The sequence below is a fragment of the Colias eurytheme genome, chromosome 11, assembly GCF_061535395.1.
Source record: "Colias eurytheme isolate Ceu_HAF_F1 chromosome 11, ilColEury1 Martin Lab GWU primary, whole genome shotgun sequence".
Lineage (NCBI taxonomy): Eukaryota > Metazoa > Arthropoda > Insecta > Lepidoptera > Pieridae > Colias > Colias eurytheme.
This window is the reverse complement of record NC_142990.1, coordinates 6,103,607-6,125,469: the sequence shown is the minus strand read 5'-3', so window position 1 is coordinate 6,125,469 and position 21,863 is coordinate 6,103,607. Positions and strand designations below refer to the sequence as shown.

At 32.3% G+C, this 21,863-nt stretch overlaps 3 protein-coding genes across 5 annotated transcripts; 2 read left to right on the top strand and 1 right to left on the bottom strand.

Moving 5' to 3' along the window:
* Positions 1-4,178: 4,178 nt before the first annotated feature.
* Positions 4,179-10,309, top strand: LOC149904607 (uncharacterized). 2 transcript variants are annotated; one of them, XM_090107372.1, is made up of 9 exons: positions 4,179-4,366; positions 4,786-4,877; positions 5,236-5,509; positions 5,864-5,930; positions 7,689-7,877; positions 8,194-8,353; positions 8,944-9,010; positions 9,515-9,655; positions 9,924-10,309. In XM_090107372.1, the coding sequence occupies exons 1-9, from the start codon at positions 4,250-4,252 to the stop codon at positions 10,191-10,193; spliced, it is 1,377 nt and encodes a 458-aa protein (XP_089963498.1). In that variant the 5' UTR covers positions 4,179-4,249; the 3' UTR covers positions 10,194-10,309. The 2 variants fall into 2 exon arrangements, with proteins under 2 accessions (XP_089963498.1, XP_089963499.1); XM_090107373.1 differs by lacking the exon at positions 7,689-7,877.
* Positions 10,310-11,943: 1,634 nt separating this feature from the next.
* On the bottom strand, positions 11,944-20,946 carry LOC149904605 (uncharacterized). Of its 2 annotated transcripts, XM_090107126.1 has the most exons (10): positions 20,713-20,946; positions 20,490-20,581; positions 19,991-20,264; positions 19,265-19,496; positions 18,945-19,169; positions 18,496-18,643; positions 18,341-18,407; positions 18,079-18,222; positions 14,611-14,852; positions 11,944-12,316 (listed from the first exon to the last, which is right to left on the bottom strand). In XM_090107126.1, the coding sequence occupies exons 1-9, from the start codon at positions 20,854-20,856 to the stop codon at positions 14,616-14,618; spliced, it is 1,563 nt and encodes a 520-aa protein (XP_089963252.1). In that variant the 5' UTR covers positions 20,857-20,946; the 3' UTR covers positions 11,944-12,316; positions 14,611-14,615. The 2 variants fall into 2 exon arrangements, with proteins under 2 accessions (XP_089963252.1, XP_089963251.1); XM_090107125.1 differs by lacking the exon at positions 11,944-12,316 and having other exon boundaries at positions 14,490-14,852.
* Positions 12,815-14,232, top strand: LOC149904606 (prothoracicotropic hormone-like). The gene is made up of 5 exons (XM_090107127.1): positions 12,815-12,930; positions 13,192-13,545; positions 13,615-13,653; positions 13,733-13,843; positions 14,082-14,232. The coding sequence occupies exons 1-5, from the start codon at positions 12,928-12,930 to the stop codon at positions 14,223-14,225; spliced, it is 651 nt and encodes a 216-aa protein (XP_089963253.1). The 5' UTR covers positions 12,815-12,927; the 3' UTR covers positions 14,226-14,232.
* Positions 20,947-21,863: the final 917 nt, after the last annotated feature.

The window sequence follows — 21,863 nt, the reverse complement described above, 5'->3', positions numbered from 1 at the left end:
TACCTAACTAGCGGCCCGCCCCGGCTTCGCCCGTGGTACCTACATGTTTAAGTTTTTTTTCATAAGAACCATCTTAGTACTTCAAGGAATAGATTCCGCAGCGCGCACACGGTACGCGATGACAGAATTTTTATAAAGGAATTTTTTACACCTTGGGTTACATTATTGCATTTTTGGTAAGGATCTCTAATTTTTTTGAAAATGCAATACAGCTTATGTTGCTCAGTGAAGATGCAGCTTTCTAATGGTGAAAGAATTTTTGAAATCTGTCCAGTAGTTTATGCGTGAAAACCAAACATACATACATAATTACAAACCTTTCCTCTTTATAATATTAGTATAAAAGTATAGATAAGATAATTTAACTCAAAATAACGTATTACGATTGGAACGTTTCATCGTTAATGATAATATATCCTATAGGAGAACTATGCGTATTCGTAGACATTCAATTAAAACAATCTACACTAGGAACATGACATGTAGGGACTTGGGAGAAAATGTGAATGTCTTTTCGTTTTCTTAAATTATTGCTTCCCGTTTCTTTATTTTCGAATGCATTTCTGCATTCCCAAAGGCCCACGTTGAAAGGGTTACTTGTGTTTACTTCCGACTAAACTCTACTTCGTTTCATCGAGCCGTTTTTAGGGGCGGGTGTTATAGTAGTTTAGCATTGATCTGAGTCCTAGGATGATTCGAATTATCCCAGTTACTACAAAATTGTTTCAAAACGCCTTCATTTAAACATATCTTTATCCTTTTCTTTTTTTTAGTTACGTGTGTAGGTAGTTATATCGCGTTTTTTTTACGGGCCTAGTGGTGTTTGTTTTATTTTAGGTTATAAGCAAACTATCTAAGAGAATTTTTAAAGTAACTAAAATAACTGATGTCTACTATATAACTACATATATCATATTCTTGTTTTTGGACATGCTTGCGAGGTTAATCTATTAAATACCTACAAATGAGAAAGGTTTATAGACACAATTGAAATAATGGCACTCATATACTACAGATTGAATTTTTTTTTAATTTAGAAATCATTTAAAAAAACTAGCACTCAATTATTATTCCTATTAGATCAAGAGCCCACGACGGCCAGACATTCCTTATTTTCGAAAAGGTGAAAGTTTCTCTGTATATGTCTGCTATACATAATACAGATAAGAACGACCAGCGACTATCTAGTTTCGGTTGTGGTTACTTTGGCAGGAAACAGGTAGTAAAGGTGTATAAAATAGTACCTAACTTTCATTATAGTTCAAAAGCTAAAGGAGATGTCCAAAAAATGACCCAGAATCGACAGGAATGAAATGTGTACCAATGGATTGGTAATTAAATATAATATAATATAGCAAAAGCAGTAATCCTGAAATCGTTATAGTATAGGAGCTAGGAGCAAAATAAAATAAGTAAGAAATTCGTTTAAAAAATCAAAAAATAAGTTTACGTCATGTTGTAGCTTAATATGACGTTATAATAATGTTGTATCACTTGTGTTATACATGATAATTATCATCAACACTTTTTAAAAGCAACAGCAACATAATAACATCATGTTCAATCACAACATAACTGACTAAAGATTCCGTTATTAGTAGTTTTTATTTTGGTTCAAGATACTACAATTGCTATAGTACTGTGTGTATTATTGGTGCCTAATTCTGTGGCTAAGGATTGGAAATAAAAAATAATAATAGGTATAGTATAGGAGTTAAAAGACAATAGAACTGAATAAAAAATCGTTTGAAAATTATTATGATGTGGATGAGATTATCGTTGTTATTATAATTTTAATTTTTAATTGATTAATTGCTTTTGCTGGTACATTCATGTGTAACACAATTTGTTGTAGATTCGAATGTAGTTGTTATTATAGATAGGTAGATTATAATATCATTTAAACTTAATAAAATTAGACCTAATTATAAAAATAAATGAATAACAACGATATTCTAACACACAACATAACGAGTTTTTATTATTTTCAAACGATTTTTCACTTTGTTTTTTGGCTCTTAGCTCCTATACTATACAGATTTTTTTTTCAATCTTTAGCCATAGAATTACCAATAATACATAATGTAATACTATAACAATCGTAGTATCTATAAAATAAAAGAACAAAACTACAAAATCGAGAGTTTTTGTTATGTTGTGCTTTAACGTTTTTGTTTCGTTTCTTGTAAAAATGATATTTATTAAGTGTAACACAAGTGATAAAACATTATAACATCGTCATATTAAGCCACAACATAACGGAAACTTATGTATATTATGTTTTTTAAGGAATTTCTTAGTTATTTTATTTTGCTCCTAGCTCTTATACTATAACGATTTCAGAGTTGCCCCCTTGGTAATATTATATTATACTTCAATGCGAATCCATTGGTATACGTTTCATTCCTGTCGATTCTGGGTTTTTGGTTCATAGATTTTTGGACATGTCCTTTTATATATGTTACTTGGGGACGTATAAAAAGATGGTACCTCAAGAGCCGGACAGTTTTCATGGTTCTTACATCTTGCCAGACACATTTAAAAATAACTAACATATCATCAATTTCACATAACTACCTAAAAGTGTAACAAATATGAAATAACCCACTAAATACATTAGTTAACTATAATTATAAACAAAATAATAGTAGGTATAATATATAAGTAATAAAGTTATTACTTATCTTTTACGGGGACTTGTGTTGATGGAATTCCACGTATCTCGATGACTTTTTAGTTATTATGTCATCGAGATACGAGAAATTCCGAGAAATTTCAACACAAGTCCCCGTAAAAGAAACTAAAGTTAGGTACAATTTACAAAGTAACCACAACTCAGACTTTATAATCGCTAGTCGTTCTTATCTGTATCGGAGACATATATACATTATACACAGAAACTTTCAACTTTTCTTAAATAAGGAATGTTTGGCCGTCGCGCTTGGGCTCTTGGGTTATATCTGTGGTTATATTATGTATTGTGTATCATATCTCATAAACTAAATTTATTTGCAAGTTTATTTGTAACTAGCTTTCCACCGGCGGATTCGCTCGCTTTGTCTAAAATTAGATATATACTAAAACCTTCCTCTCGAATAATTTTAATATTTAAAAAACATATAAAAATCCGTTGCGTAGTTTTTAAGATTTAAGTATGCATGGGGACCTAAGGACAGAAAAAGCGACTTTGTTTTATACTATGTAGTGATTAATCTAGTTATACTAATATAATTATAAAGCTGAAGAGTTTGTTTGTTTGAACGCGCTAATCTCAGTAACTACTGGTCCGATGTGAAAAATTCTTTCGGTGTTAGATAGCCCAATTATCGAGGCACGCTACAGGCTATTATATCATTACGCTAAGACCAACAGAGACGGAGCGTAACGGAGCCACGCGGGTAAAACGTAACGTAACGTAAAGTTAGTAAATAATAATATTGTTGACGCCTAGTGGTGGACACAAGTGAGCTGTACCTAAGGATTATAAGTATAGGATTATTTCTCATTGTGTCCTGCATATCGCAGTTATTTATAATGAGTATATATAGGTTTATACTCATGTTTTTGTGAATAATTTAGGACTTAGCTAATTACAACTTCAATTACCTATTGGGAATATACTTTTACTATAAAATTACTCCAGTACAAATCTCAGTACAAACCCAGAGTAGTTTTCTTAAACAAATTTAATTATTCGCACATTTCATTGTTAAATTGTAAGACATATCACATGTAAGTTTCTTTATATAATGATGATGATTTACCCGTAGACGAAACCTACTAACCTAGTTACTTAAGAGTAATTTTAATATCAACAAAAAACTTAAAACCTTTTTCCAGTAAAAATATATACCTAGGTACTAACTAGCGGTCCGCCCCGGCTTCGCCCGTGGTACCTACATGTTTAAACTATTCTATCTCTCAAGTTGGATCATGGTGTGCAAATTTTATTATAATCGGTTAAGTGGTTTAGAAGTCCATTGAGGACAAACATTGTGACACGAGATTTATATATGTATATTGTATATATTAATAAGATTTATTATTGAAATGGCAATATTCAAAAATTTGACAGGTTTCCGTAGAATGACATTGACACTGTTGAGCATGGTATTTGACATTTGATGATTTGACAGATCATTGTTTTGGTTCAAATCAAAATAAAATCAAAGAATAAAATCACATTTCCGATGAAAGTAGTTAATTTATAAATTAAATAATAATAAGAATACATAAATAAATAAAAAATATGATTCGAAGTATTTGTATAATATGCTTGGAACATACACAAATAGCAAATTCAATATTTGATTACAATGGTGATTTAACATATGCAGAAATGATTCTATTTGTAGCTAATATTCAGGTATTTAAATCTTCATATCAACAATATATAATATATTTTAATGAATCAATATCACCAAGTCTACCTTTTTGATCTGAGTATATGATATCCATACATAATCTTCTTCTTCTTATATATAAAAATGAATTGCAAAATGTGTTGGTAAGCGCATAACTCGAGAACGGCTGAACCGATTTCGATAATTCTTTTTTTATTATATTCCTTGAAGTACGAGGATGGTTTTTATGTAGAGAAAACGTAAATCGCCACGGGCGAAGCCGGGGCGGACCGCTAGTTTAATATACAAACATGTATATACTATACCAAATGTATTTAAAATATTAATCTTTTTATTATGATATAGAATAAATATATAAACAAAGTCTACTCACAATGCTCACCTAATATATATTCCTAATAATGTAATGTAATTTTTACAGATAGTTGAATCCAAATCAGACGAGCCTTTGATTTGTTTAAAGTGTCGAAACAAGCTCAAGGAATTGTATGACTTCAAAGTATTAATAAGAAGGTGAGTTTAAAATATTATCTTTGATACTATCAAAGATGAGAGCACAGAATTAAATAATTTAATTTACTTCAATCACAACTTCCTGTATTGAAACAAATATGATTAGTAATTAATTTAAATAGACTATACATTACAATCCATACTAATATTATAAATGCGAAAGTAACTCTGTCTGTCTGTCTGTTACTCAATCACGCCTAAACTACTGAACCAATTTTTATGAAATTTGGTATGGAGATATTTTGATACCCGAGAAAGGACATAGGCTACCTTTTATTGCGAAATATGTACCACGGGCGAAGCCGGGGCGGACCTCTAGTGATTAATAAATATAATTAAAATTGTATTTGATTTCAAGGTCTCATTCAGAACTGTTTGCACTCAAGCAGAGAAGACTTGTGTTTGATAATATTGATGAATTCAAATTGTTATTAAATCCTATAAAAGACCAAGCAAAGCAGAACATAAAGCATGCCGACTTTAAATATTTGTTATTGGATGATAAAGATGTTTTTAAACATTATGAAACAGTAATAACTAAAATATGTAATGGAAAGACTATTCCAGTTACAGATATTTCAGAATCTATAATAGAAAAATATGATGATGATGATGATCTTGACAATAGAACAGTAAGTTATAACTTGAAAGATTATTAAAATTACTTCATTCAACTTGTATGAACTTGGAAAATTAATTATCATGAAGAAAGAATGTTTTAGAGGTCCCTGTACTGAAAGGATTAAACAGTGAAGTTTCAGTAATAATGCCTGGCTGAAATTTCACTGTCTGTCTGTCACCAGAGTGTATCTCGTGAACTGTGATAGTAAAATATGTATTAGAAAATTACAGAGTATTTCAGTTGCCGCTCTAAAAATAAATATAAAAAAAAGAATAAAAGAAATATTTAAGGAAGCCATAAAATATTTAATTCAGGATTGGCATTTTTAATTTATTCCAATATTAATTATGCTTTGTTATTTCAGTCAGATTTCTACAACATGGATGATTCATATCTCGAGGATCAAGAGGAACACAATAACAAGAAAATTGGTGGGTAAATTTCTAGGCAGAATTTAATATTTTTCTATTTAAGATTGTTTTCTATATAAAATCTTCTTATATATAAAAATGAATCGCAAAATGTGTTGGTAAGCGCATAACTCGAGAACGGCTGAACCGATTTCGATAATTCTTTTTTTATTTTTTTCCTTGAAGTACGAGGATGGTTTTTATGTAGGGAAAACGTAAATATGTACCACGGGCGAAGCCAGGGCGGACCGCTAGTGATTGAATGAAAAAAACTTTGTTCATGCAATAAAATCGACAGACACGACCAGATAGATCCTACTTCCTAAGTAGCTTCCTAACTTTGCAGTATTCTACTTCCTAAAATAATTCTTATTAACAAAAAATTAAAAATCGCCTTCAAATGTTTTAACTTAAATTGTTGAATTCTGAACCTCCTTTTTTCAAGGCAGTTAAAAATCCCATTATGTACCCGAACCCGACTTTGGTGTAGAGTTTGGACTTCTAAAGGAGAGTGAAAGAAAACTGCATGTCATACATCAGACCTTAACTACCATAGCAGGAAGTGGAAATGAATAAGCTACTGATAATGGCCATGTCAAGTACCAGAAGTGTAACTGAATTGTAATATAATATGCTAAGCTAAGAATACACATTATTTAAACTGACGTAGAAGCGGTCTATGTGAACAAACTTAGCAGTAAAAGCCGTTCCGCATTATCTACATAATCATTCTGAACACACCCAAACATAGTAACCTACACATTCAGGTACTCCGTAGTGAGACGAGGATAGAATATTAAATGTAAACCATTAGCCGTAAAGAGTTGCAACGTAACCGACTAAACGCAACCCGGCTAATTTGGACTGACTTCAGACGGAAAATTATAGTCCGGGATCCATCGCCCATTTTTGCAAGTGATTACTATCAAGCTAATTTTTCGTGAGTAGCTTTATTTTGATGAGATGCCCAATAATTTCATGTACGAAACTCTCGATTGTGGTAGCTTACAGAGGTTCCGTTCCGTTCCGTTCCAGCCTTTTAAGACGTCCACTGCAGGACATAGGCCTCCCCCAAAGATTTCCATAACGACCGATCACCAGCGGCCTGACTCCAGCGGCTCCCCGCCACTTTGATCAGGTCGTCTGTCCACCTCGTTGAAGGCCGTCCCACACTGCGACGTCCTGTACGTGGTCGCCATTCGAGAACCTTTTTGCCCCAACGGCCATCGGAGAGACAACTTACAGAGTAACAAGGATAAAAATTTTTGATTTGACGGTTCTCAAATATTTATTACGCAATTTGTAGGACAATATGTCTGTTGAATTATATAAGTATTAAATAAGTGAAAATAAAAAAATCTGCTGGTTAGTAATCATTTATGATGACTTCGTTATCGATACACATTGGAAAGGGGGACTCTTTGATCAAACCATAGATTTTGTAGGACAAATATTTTTTCGAATAATTTAGATCTATCTTATCTTGAGATTGAACAAAAAAAAACATTCAGTTAGTAATTAACTAATATTTGAGAACCATCACATCAAAATATTTTATCCTTGTTTCCTCTGGTAGCTACCACAATCGAGAGTTTCGTACATTAAATTATTGGGCATCTCATCAAAATAAAGCTACTCACGAAAAATTAGCTTGATAGTAATCACTTGCAAAAATGGGCGATGGATCCCGGACTATTACGCGTATGCCGCTTCTACCGCAGTTTATGCATATATGTATATGTATTCTAAAATGCATGCAAAATTTCTTAATTCTTATAGGTAGCGATATTACCGATAAAAAATCTGAATGTATTAAAGTCTGTATTAAACCTGTATTTTTACGCGATATAATATCGAAATCTGTAAGAACAAAACGACCGCCAAAACAGAACCGTGCAAGAAAAATAATTTGTACTCATTGTGGGAAATTGACAAAAAATATAAATTCACACATGTTTATTCATACAGGTAATTCAATTTTAATTAATTTTTATATAACTATTATTTTTTAATATCTATGTTTCCTATATTCATACAGTATTGCAAATCACTTCATTTATGTAATAAACCGTCCTCCGCCGCATCTATCTGTCTGCTGTGAATGAACTCAAAAACAACTGCACCTATTTTAGTTGTTTTCATCAAATAGCGTGGTTCTAGAGGGTGGTTTTAATAGGTATTTAATTTGTTGTTGTTGAAAAACTAGTAGAACTACGGGAAGCGCTGGTACGAATGAATCGCAAAATGCAATGAAGAAGAATAATTTAATTTTATCATTTTTCAGATGTAAAACAGTTTAAATGTGAATATGAAAAATGTAATAAAGCATTTTTTACTCGAGGGAACTTGAATGCACATATGAAGATACATTTTTCAGATCCAGACGTTGAATATAAATGTGACCATTGTACTGCGGTTTTTGCACAACAGACAGCCCTTATTAGGTAATTTTAATAATATTATGTACATTGATTTATATATTTACTATGTACTACAATTTTGAAGACAAAAGAGGATCGTTGAACATAAAATAGGATAAACGCAAGGGTCTCGATTGCGATATTTTTTCTTACTGAAATTTATTTATTCTAAAATAAATAATACATAAAGTTTTGATTTTATAACATAATATAAAGAGAAAAGTAGGCCCGGCGTCTAGGAGAGCACGGTACCTAAACTCGCGAGGCGCACGGTTGTCACATTAATATTTTAAATAATTGTACAAACAAACACCGACCGCGCAGCTGAGCGGCGTTGTGTGCGTGCGTCAAGCTTGCGTACGTACATGAACGGGAGGCGAGGCCAAGCGCTCCGCGTACATACAAACGGCGCGATGTACCTTACTTCGAAAATAACTTACTTTTCTCTTTATATACTATGCTCTGTATCATGCAATAATCTACTCGGTAAATTTTAATGCAATGGATTCCTTTTGTGCTAAAAATTAATATATTTTTCTTTAATCTTACCATCTACTATGTACCTACACTCAATTATCTATCAAATTTTTAACATAGATTTTTATACGTTTTAGTCACATGACATCACACGCAGCAAACAGGCCACATGTTTGCGATATTTGTCAAAGGGATTTTAAACGGGTTAGTAAATATCACAATTTAGTTAGTAATAAAAAGTACGAAGATGGTATAGATCAAAATGGTGTTCAATGTGTATTAGCACCAAAAATTACTGAATCATATCTATATTCGGCGAAATATGATAACGAGCATTTAATATATTCCATATGTATCGAACATCGGGGATTCCCCGTCTCTGATATAAAAATAATTATATGTAGCAAAATAAATGTGTATCGATATATTCTTTAAAAATAAGAAACGTAAGAGATTTGAATATGAATACGCTCTATCTAGACAAGAATACCCATGCATACATCGCTACTTACCATCATTAAATCAATTATAGGATAACTAGTAGGATGCTTTAATAATAATTAATTAATAAATAAAAAAAGGGCCAGAAAGAGTATATCTTGTAAAACTAATGATATCTGGAGAATTACATGGATTTATTTTTAGCTGTAAAAAGATACAGGTAGAGTTATACGAGATAAACGTTTTGTAAATAACCTATTTTTTTAGCTTAGTGCCTTAAGCCGTCACAAGCTTATACACACAATCCCTATGTGTAAGTGTGAAGTGTGTGGATGGGGGTGTAGAACTAAATCAGCACTAAAGCACCACGAGCGTGTGCACACCGGAGAGCGGCCTTTCAATTGTAAAGTTAGTATAATAATGTTAAATACTTAAAGTAATTTTCAATTACTACTATATCATGGAAACCAAACAAATATATTTATTTTATTTTCATCTTTATGAATTCTTGCCGGTTCTTCTCTGAAGTCACTGTTTTCCGAATCGGTGGTAAATGGTTAAACTATGTTAGGACAATAAAAAAGTTCTTCTAGAATAAGTCTAATTGAATAAATACATTTTTGAGTTTGAGATTAAGCATGTCTTCGTTTGATGTAAAAAAATTCATCTATTTCAGATTTGTTCACAGCCTTACAGTTACAAACGAGACTTTATCAGGCACTGTTTAAAGAAACATGGAATATTTCTGAAACACAGGAAAATAGATGTTATGGATGAAGAAACTATGCAAAATGAAAGAGCTATAATGAAGGACTTATTATTCAAAGTGGAAAGTGGTTTAAAAATCAACGAAATATCAAATCCCTTTAAAGGGCCGCAAGCGGCAATGGCCTTTGAAATGGCAATCAAGTTTTTGATCGAAAATAAAATGCCAATTGATTTTTAAAATCCTTATGTAATAATTTACCTGGAAATATTAACATCGATTTTAAATACATATTTTGATTTTTACAACGCAACGTCTGTCGGTTAGTTACTTACTTTAATAAATGTTAAATTGAATTTTTGTTTTTATTTTTGCCTAACCTAAGTATAAACTTTTTAATGAACGGTAGTTTAAAACGTATTGTTTAAAGTTTAAACTATCAAATTGTCATTTGAAAAATTAAATCCATATTAATATTATAAATGCGAAAAATTAAAAATAAACTCTGTCTGCCTGTCTGTTACTCAATACACGCCTGAACTACTGAACCAATTTTCATGAAATTTGGTATGGAGATATTTTGATACCCGAGAAAGGACATAGGCTACTTTTTATCCCGGGAAAATGACGCAATCCCGGAAATCCCACGGGAACGGGAACTATGCGGATTTTTCTTTGTTTGCGCGGGCGAAGCCGCGGGCGGAAACCTAGTTTTTTATATATGTACCTAATCTCTAAGTTTGGTTCCACTTGTTATTATTTATTTCTCATAATGATAGTTTAAAATTTATTTCCCTCATGAAGTAACAATACAAAGCATTACTTGTAATTCTAAAAATTAAGATTAAATAAAATATTATTGAAGACGGTTTTCAGTTAATTGAGCATAAGAGCAAGTATATATATGTAATTCTTAACCATCTTAATAAACAACAATAACTTAAAGGCGCGTTAGCGATAATTTTTATTATAAGAAATATCTTACATATAAAATTCTCGTGTCACAATGTTAGTCTGCATACTCCTCCGAAACGGGTGGACCGATTCTCATGAAATTTTCTGTGCATATCGGGTAAGTCTGAGAATCGGCCAACATCTATTTTTCATATGTACCACGGGCGAAGCCGGGGCGGACCGCTAGTATCTCTATAAATATCTCGTGTCACAATGTTAGTTACCTTCGAAACATTTGGACCGATTTTCATGAAATTTTGTATGCATATCGGGTAGGTCTGAGAATCGGTCTGCGGACGCGGTTCTATCGAATACCCGCGGCCCCGTCAATAAAGCGGCACGGCGGAACACAGTGGAGTTTAGTCGGTAGGACCCTGCACACAGCAGGGTGAGTCCGACATAACCCAGGGCTCTTCCCCCGAGTGCCCTGGGTATGCCTAAATGCATTCTCCACTATAAAAAAAAAAAAAAAAAAAAAAAGGTCTGAGAATCGGCCATCTGATTTTCATACACCTATATGATAAAAATAAGGCAGAACAACGCTAGCCGGTACAGCTAGGATTTTAATAAAATTAACATCAGGAATGCCCATAAAAAGTTAGCGCGCGTATACAAATATTTTATCAACTTTATACATACAGGTAATTTACCGGTGACTAAGTGTAGCAAGAAATCCAAATATATCATTAGATAATACAACAGTATCAGAAATATATTAAAATATACTCACGGTATTCTATCAGAGATATTGTAATTGGATTTAAAGTTTTTTATAAAAATTAATTTACAGTTAATGGATTCTATACACAGGTACGTACAGTACTCCAATTATTACCTAGTAATAATGCGCATAGAAATCTTCGTCACTGTTCGGCAACTGTCATACCTATTCCCGGAGCGTCCGAAGATGATATGTATATAGAGTGGTTAAATACATTTTCTTCATGCATAATTTTGTCAAATTATGTGTTTTGTGCTAAAAGAGATTAATATTTATTTGTAAGTAACGATTTTGTTTCGATAATTCCATGTAAGTAAATAGCAAGGATAACCCCACGATTGCGAATATATCTTTGTTGGATTGATTTACTTGGAAAATTGTATAGTACTTTTAAAGTGTCTTGCTGAAACTGGTGTAATGATGGAAGAAAAGAAGGTTAAAATAACACAAAATTTATATTATATAAAATATGGTTTTCAAACACAGGTTTACATTTAAAGTTTAAACCATATAAATCTAATCATTAAAATCTCAGTTCAAAAGTATTTACAGTACTGATCATTCTTCAATATACAAAGAATAAAAATAAAAACAATCAAAATCAGGGATTATCTTATTTCTGACATTTTAGATACATCGGAACTTTCATTATGCTCTTCTTCATTTTCACTTTCCCTACTGCCAGCACCTGTGTAAATCATTTCATCGATTAATTCAATTCACCTTTAAAAACAAAACCAAGAAGGGTATGTAATAGCAGCTCTATATAATTCCACACAGAGAGAACACGTGCAGTCACCAGCAATATTTAAAGACGACTGACGGATTTTTGAGTTTTTCGACTGACAGGCTACCGGCACCTACCGCCCGATTTGTTTTTGATTGTGTATGACCGTGAATTGACTTCTATTTCTTTTGAACAAGGTGTAAAATGCAAGTGCATTGTTTAGGGCTCTTACGATTCTATGATTCGAGTGTTTTCGGAAATACGACAATTAGCGAAGATTTGCATGCGCATTATTAATTTTGGAGTAGATACTGCTATAACGCTTTAAGTACAACAATGAGATATGTTCAATATAACTCATGAATGGAAACTGGACGCTTTTCAAGATAATTCTTTTTTGAGAACAAAGGTAAATTGGATGTCCATTATTGAATACAATAGCAAAGGTATCTATTTCAGCTGGGGGTGTTAATGGAGCTTTCTTAAACCTATCAATCTAATAAAAGTATAAAAGGCGAGGAATATCTTCTCCAGCATTATTCGTTTGCCAGTCCTTGACATTGAAGATCGTCATGGTAAGAATTTTATTTATTTTTGTAGGTAACTTGTAACTTTTTATCTTTGTTATTTCATCTTTAATTTTAATTCTAGCTTTTCAACGTAATACGACTTATTCTAAATATGTAATTAAAAATAAATAATCTTTTAACAAATGGGCGACGGTTTTCAGTTATATTTTAACGAATCTTATCTTAAAGAAAGATAGTGGCAAATGTATTTATCATCAGAACGCCGCAATTACAGAACACACATTAAGATTTTTCTTCAATTTACAGGTCCGGCATTCCATGTTGATAGAATTATGTGTTACTTGTTTACTACTAATTCAAGTGTGGATACCCATGGTGGCATTAAAGAAGACGAATGTTGACGAATTCATGGTGGAAAATCAGAGGACACATACGAGACAGAACTACGTCGTACAAAGGGCAAACGATGATGTTCCAGAAAGTGACAATATCGGTGTAGCATACGCCACTGAATTACTAAGCCCACGCACCAACCCTGAAGAATTACCAGCTTTAATCGTCGACTACGCTAATATGATACGTAATGATATAATCTTATTAGACAAATCAGTTGAAACGAGAACAAGAAAACGTGGTAATATAAAGGTGAATAAATATAATGTGAGTACAATGAATTTGAGTTGATAATTAATATTTTTGACATGTTATTAATTAATGAAAAAATTTCAGAGGGGAGTACATGAAATACCTTGCAGTTGTGAAGAACGAGTGAGTTGATGTATATATGTATAAGAAAATGTTTAATGATAATTATATAATATGATGTTAAAGTTTATTTTAATTTTAGGGAGAGTTAAGGTACCTCGGTCCCCAGTATGTGCCTAGTACCATAGAAAGTAGAATATGCAATAAGGATCTATGTTCGTCAGATTTTGGTTGCCAAATACGTATGTACAATGTAAGTATTGAATGGTATCGTAAAAAATTCACACATTGTCATTTTTACCTTGGTAGCCGGTGAAAAGAATCTAGAATTTATCTGCTCTGCATTTTAATATTACGAAGTTTTTCTGTATATTAAAATGATAATATGTATATGGAAATAAGTTCCGATTTCGATATGAGGAAAACTTAAAACTATATTTTTCACGTAAATGATTTGGAACTAAGTTTATATATTATTTGAATTTCCACAGATTACTGTATTAAAAAAGAAGGAACGTTTGGATGAAGATTCATCGGAAGAGTTACCGGACGAAATCAGAAAACATTGGGTCGCTGTTAAAAAGCCTATTACTATTGCTTGTTTATGTACAAATGACTATCGAGAACGCTACTAATGTAATACAATTTTAATGAGACGAAAATTTTTGAAATGTTTTGAACTTGCCGTAAATAAATATCATTTTTTAATACTATTGAAATAGGTACATTGTGAAGAATTTGTATTGCTATGGACTGTTTCTGTAATTAAACGAAATATAACGTTACTTATTTGAACTTTAATTAATTTACACTAAGTTTTGAACACCACATGGTATAATTTAACCATACAACATTTAAATTCCAATTATTGCTAGTATTAAAAACAGCAAAACTATCTTAATTATTTTGCGAAAATGACCACTAATTAAATTGTTAGCAATGTTAAATTAACAACAAAAACAACACAAATAGTTTTTAAATTACATTATTGTTTGTATGAAAATAAAATAAAACACTGACTTTCGCTATACATTGTAATCGGATGTATGGTGAACTGTTTCATGCGCTCCCGGCGTTGGTACTTCTGAGAGGTGCGGTATTATGTGAGCGATTGCTTCTCTCGCCTCATTCAGCATTCCCATTTCACGACGTAATACGTCTTCCGTTACCGTGTGTATCGATTTGAACTTCAAGTTGATACCGTGCGTTTTAAACACGTGATTGTTTAAATTAACTTTATAACTGAACGAGACGTTGCACACCTGAAAAATGTATAAATTGGCATTAACTACAACTACCCTCCAAAATCCATATTAATATTATAAATGCGAAAGTAACTCTGTCTGTCTGTCTGTTACTCAATCACGCCTAAACTACTGAACCAATTTTCATGAAATTTGGTATGGAGATATTTTGATACTTGAGAAAGGACATAGGCTACTTTTTATCCCGGGAAAATGACGCGATCCCGGAATTCCCACGGGAACGGGAACTATGCGGGTTTTTCTTTGACTACGCGGGCGAAGCCGCGGGCGGAAAGCTAGTATTATGTATAAATTATACAATTTAGGGCCGATTTTTCAATGCCCAGATAAACAGCTAGATAGACTTTATTCTTCAGTTAACAAAATATTCAATTTTTCAACAGACGAATAGGACGTATCTATCGAATAACTACGTTATTTGAGGAATAAATCTATTTGCCGCTCCAACGGCCAGATAGCGCGCTATTCGACGGTTAGGCGTTTGAGTTGACAACTGATGCGTCAAATTTGGGATATTTTCGTATGTCATAACATAGAGCGTAGAATTATTAACAATTAAACCTCTTTCTATCTAATTATTATCAGTTAAAATCTTATTGAAATTGATGTTTTTGATAGTACTGATGACCATGCCATTGAAAATTTGCCGAACGCTGCCTTTAAGTATGTCGTTTCCATCGTAAAATATATAAATTGAAACACAAATTTAACCAAACTCTTTACTCGAATCAAAACAACAATCAACAATCATAGAAGACAAGAGCAATACAAGACGTGAGTCATAATGACGGTTGTTGACAAATTGCAAGAGTTGACTCTATCCCGCTCTAACCTGACTAATTTAATATGTTTGTTTCGCCACTCCGAGAGCAGAGCTGCCAATATGGAAATATTTGGTCAGATAGTTGTTCATCAAATAAATCACGATTGAAAAATAGGCGAGCCGTTATGAGTTAGATAAATAATTGAATAAATCTATTCGACGGGTAGATATTAGACTGTTTATCTCGCGATTGAAAAATCGGCCCTTATATAGTTATCAAAACTTATCATTTATATTTTATGATTAAGTGCCTAAAAAAGCTCGACCATGAAAAACCACTGCTCTCATATTTACATCTATACTAATATTATAAAGAGGAAAAGTTTGTAAGTATGTATGTATGGTTTTCACGCAAAAACTACTGGACCGATTTCAAAAATTCTTTCACCATTAGAAAGCTGCATCTTTACTGAGCAACATAGGCTATATTGCATTAATGCAATAATGTAACCCAAGGTGTAAAAAAATCCTCGATAAAACTTCTGTCATCGCGTGCGCTGCGGAATCTATTGAAGATAGAACAAAAAAATGTTCTACAGTATTATAGAATGGATCAATATCTACAAGAAAGTCCGCGATACCATATGTCCATCTTCAGTAGTTATGTTACTACAACAACTTTTTTACGTTTTCAAAGTAAATAGAAATGCCGACAGTAATCAAACCATGTTATCCATACACATATATTAATCCTTATCCCATTAAATGATGTTTTATTATAGACTGTTTCAATACCAGCAAAATACTTTTTAAATGAAAAGAATTGGATATTCCATTCAAAAGATATAACGAATTTTTAAAAGTGTCAATCTACAGAAAATAGTAGGTATACTGTTCGAGCAGGCCGTAGTGCGGGGGTCACGGAGGAATTCTACCAATATGCGTCTTGACGGAACACAGTGGGGTTTTGGTCGGTAGGAATCCGACATAACCCACGGCACCTCCCCCGGAGGCCGTGGGTATCTATGAAAGATTTCCCCACTAAAACAAAAAAAAAAGGCCGTAGTGCGGGACGGGGTAAAGGTGATTTTCATGTGATTAAAAATTAAACCTATAGTCCGACCTATAGTAGACTTTTCACTGTAACGATATCGCTATCTATGCGGGTGAAACCGCAGGGCATTGCTAGTATTTTCTAATAGAATTGGAACCTTTAAATGGATCCATCTTTGCCAAAAGAATCATTTGCCTATCCTCGCGTGCAGTGGTTTTTCATGGTCGAGCTTTTCTAGGCACTTGATCGGAAGTACCATGCTCTTTTAAATAAACTATAGCATTGAATATATTTTCATCAAACACTCTAAATGATTTGCAATTTTCCTGTAACTCTATTTTTTGTCAAAATGTAAACTTAAAATTATTTTTCTCGTTGATGGGTCACAAATCTTACTTTTACCAATTTTTACTGCAAAGTTAATTAATTTTCAGAAACTTTTAGATAGTGTTTAAAAACGGTGCAAATACATATTTGTAGAAGAAAAAAATACTGGCGGCATTTCAACAGGTTTTGACTTTGGCACACTCAAACTATGCTGTTTATAATTGGTTGTCCAGACTGAAAATACTCGGAAATCAGACTTCACATAAAGTTGTTTAATTTTTGCACGCCTCATAAGCGAAGCGTTGAGGTGGGTACTACTGTCACTTCGCGCAAAACATCTGATTTTTCAAACTTAAAATGTCTTTATGTATCATACATTGCACTTGTAAGATAATACATACACACACATATTAAGAAAAAACACTATTTTTAACGTTCATGATATTTTTGATGTCATTTTTGTTATTTAAACTAGTTAAAAAACAGTTCAAAAAAAGTTCTGTCTTGGACGTCCGTGTGTCTGTATGTGCGGATCCTTTTTCTTGTTAACACGATAGCGACCAAAATACTTTACTAATCGAGTCTTTTTTTTTCTCTTACGCTTGAGTATGCTCAGGAATAGAACCCTTTCATTTTTCAGGGTCTGATTCGATGTGGTTTAATTGTTATTAAATAAACAAAAATAATAATTAATAAATATTTATTAAAAAAAAATTATGAGGCGTGCACTTTTGGATTTTCCAAATTATATTAATTTAAGCTAACGTTTGATTAAAATTAAGCAATTTCTTATAAAACTAGATAAACAGGTGTTCTATTACATATGAAATAATACTTAATCTCTAATACGTTAATACAACCTTGGGGACATAAATGTTAAATAAATTTGATGACTACTTCATCGTGTTACGAGTTTCTAATTAAATGTCTACCACTGTAAAACACAAAAAATGCACAAAAAATTATTTTCATAAAATAAGTTTTCGTAGCCGAACTGAAAAAATGTATAATTGCTATAGACAACCAAAAATAATAAGAAAGTAATAAAAAGAATCAAAGAAACGTAATAAAATAAATACCTCGCAACTATAAGGCCGCTCTCCTGTATGCATGCGTTCGTGATTCTGCAACTGGTGCTTAGCATTGAACGACATAGTACACGCATTACATTTATATGGCTTGTAACCGGCGTGTATACGTAAATGACGTGTGAGGTCGCATCGCTAAAATAAAATTAAAAAAATTCGTAAAATTTAAAATTTATTTAAGTATTTAATGTCGAAACAAAGTATTTATCTCAGATTTTAGTTGTCATTTACAAGTTAAAATTTCTTTACTCACTGCAATAAACTTCTTAGCACATAGATCACATTGGAAAGGCCTCTCTCCCTTATGTATTAAATTATGTCTGAAAGTTAGTAAAGAAAAAATATATGATTAGTTTAGAATGGCGATTTTTTCATTAAATTGAAATAAATAATAATTTGCCTAATTACCTTAATAATGACTTCTGTGTATAAAATCCTGCACCACAAACTTCACAAATATGATCCTTTATACCAGAGTGTTGTTTAAGATGAATAAGCAAATTTGATTTATGTGTAAATGTCCGTGCACATTGTGAACAGTTAAATTTCTTTTTTTCTGAAAGATATAATGCTTATTTCACTGATTTTATACTAGGTATTGTGCTATATTAAAAAAAATGTCTAGTATACCTCCCGGCAAACTACTTGGACAAAAGTGGCGGGGGGGGGGGAATTTGCGCATCAAGTTTTAGTACATTTTTTTTATATGTGCAAGCTTCCCCCACTATGCTAAAAAATGGTAAAGTAACGTGCCAGCAACTGGATTTTAAAAATAATATAATATTGAATTTCATGCAGATCAAATAGTATAATTATAAGACTATAATATGATAATATACTTTAATATCAATATATACCTTCATGAGTGGCCATATGATTTCCCAGAGTATATGTCAAGATGCCACATACAGGACACACCATTTTTTCTCTCTGTTTCCCAGATGATACTTGTTTGCTACAGCGCCCAACTGGTTTACTTGAATTTTTTTGATGAGGGTTTTGATGTACTTTCAATGAAGTCGCATCTTTAGGTCTCTTTAGAAGAATTGGTGGTCCTCTGGATCCATTTTTGAGAATTGGGACTAAATATAAAAAAAAAAACAAATATTTAAGCATGTTCTTAAAGTTATAAAAGAATAGTATCAACATAAAAACATGGTTTTGTTTAAATACCTACAGCAGGTTATTGATGTAGTTTTCTTATCTTCGCCTGATCGTTCATTTTTGATATCCAATGTCTGAAGATGTTTCACCACTTTAACTTTCCTTATTATAGTTTTTTTACCTTTACTATTGAAAACTTTTATGTCACTTAATTTTGGTTTCTTAAATTTACTTTTTGTTTTTTCCAAAGGGGGTAAGTAATCATCATCATCATCATCATGCCCAACATCATCAAAGAAATCATTCTGAAACAAGGAATTATTATTTTTATTGATGAGGATTCCCTTTACAAAGAATTTATTAAAAAAAAATGTAAACTTCACATTTTTATAATACACACTACTAAGATAAGTTGCATGAATAATCGTTCTTGGCATTTTAAAATCTACATACAAAGCATGGAGTGAAAAGACAAAAGTTGCTTTAAATATTCAATTCTTTTATGGCAGATTTTTTTTATGAACTGAACTATTATAATATACTAGCGGTCTGCCCCGGCTTCGCCCGTGTACATATTTCGCAATAAAAGGTAGCCTATGTTCTTTCTCAGGGTCTAAAGATTATCTGTGCCAAATTTCATCAAAATCGGTCCAGTAGTTTATGCGTGAAAACCATACATACATGTACATACATACATACAAACCTTTCCTCTTTATAATATTAGTATAGATGTTAACAATAAAATAATAGTAGTATTTAAAATACTAAGACGGTATAAAAGTATAAAATAAATACTAACGTCAAAGCTGCCAATCTGTTCTGGTATTTTATTTTCATAGTTTTCTAATTTTCTTATTACAGTATTGGCTATAACAATATCTTTACATTCAATAGAATCTGTGTTGGGAATACTGTTAGGGCCAAGAACATCAATTTCCATTTCCCACTTTGGTTCCGATTTCACTAATGGAGCGATTTCATCTTTTATGTCTGTCAGTGAGTTAAATGCTATCTTCTTTGTGTTTATGCTGGGTTTTAAACTGGCAACAATTTTCCTCATTTTTCTGTCTGATCTGAAAAAGTATATTAAACTTAAAAGCTTTTCAAGTGTAAAATTTATCATATCATTGTTATATTATACATTTTGATTGGTCAGGTGACAGGACTAAAAATTAAAATATTGATGTAACTATAAACTTACAAATCCTTCTAGTAGTAGTACCTAGTAAACTATCAAATCCTAAAGTATACTATGAATAATTTAGAATATAATAATTAATAAAAGACTCTATCCTTACCTTTCAGCCACTGTTTTAAGAAGGTATGCTTTTTCCAATGATGTACAGCATTTGACACAAATTTTTTCAGGAAGGCCATCATTTGGAAAAACCTTAAATATAAAAGATTTTCATTATCATGTTGAGAAATACTAAATTTTGTTGCTGACAGAAATAAGAATGCATTTAAGTAGTATATTAGATGCAATTTATGTATTAAACTTGGGTATTCTCTCCATCCTACCTTTACATCCGCTATTGCTGTTAACATTTCGGCATAATTTCCTGATAACTTATATCTAAATAGAGGACATAGTGGTTTCTTTGTTGTTAAACATATGCGGCAAGATTTTAAATCCACTCCATCACTAGTCGCAGGATCTAACATTTTGCTAAAGTGATGAACAAAATCCGTAACAATATTATCGACAATTCTTGAATCTCGGATTCTGTCTATTGTCGTTTTCGTTTATCGTCGTTTGCACTTTGCAAGCTGATTGCCGATTAGACTTCAGAGTTCAGAAATCAGACTTGTCAATTATAATCTGTGGTTAACTGTTTTATCGGAATCGATAACTAAATCGATTTATAGTATCACTAGCGGTCCGCCCCGGCTTCGCCCGTGGTACATATTTACGTTTTCTCTACATAAAAACCATCCTCGTACTTCAAGGAATATAATAAAAAAAGAATTATCGAAATCGGTTCAGCCGTTCTCGAGTTATGCGCTTACCAACACATTTTGTGATTCATTTTTATATTATAGATTATAGGAAAACACTTGGAAAATAATGAAAAGGACCTACTCCCAATTATTCAAATAAGATAAAGTTATAAGCATGTTATAAGATACAACTATAGCTATGGACTCTTTATTGCTCTGAGTATGGACTAATGTGGTTTGTACACATGTGTACATTGTGTGTTCCTTATTCGCCTCTCTAGTCTCTATTCGCACGAATGTGTAAAATTAAATGCAACTTAATAATACAAATTACAATACATTCTATCTACTATCGCGTATCAAATTATATTAATAAAAAGACGTGTGGCACTCGGGGTCTGCCGCGGTAAAGCTATTGCATGCTATGCCTTCAAGCCACACCTCCGCGCCCTGTGTCCGCGCCCGTCGGAGTAGGGAGCGTGAGGTTCTTCGTTACGCAATTTCTGGATTCGGTCTCCGGCCTCCGCGCTCAAGGCCCGCGATAGAAGCTATGCAACAGCTTAATTATATTTTATTTCGTACATTTTATTCATTTTTAATGATTAAAATGTAACTCACAAATAATGATTTTGCTGTAAACCATCGTACATAAATACCACAATATACATTTTTAAATGGTTCCGTATTTTATTAACACTATATAAGTTAATTAGAATCTAAATTTCAATAAT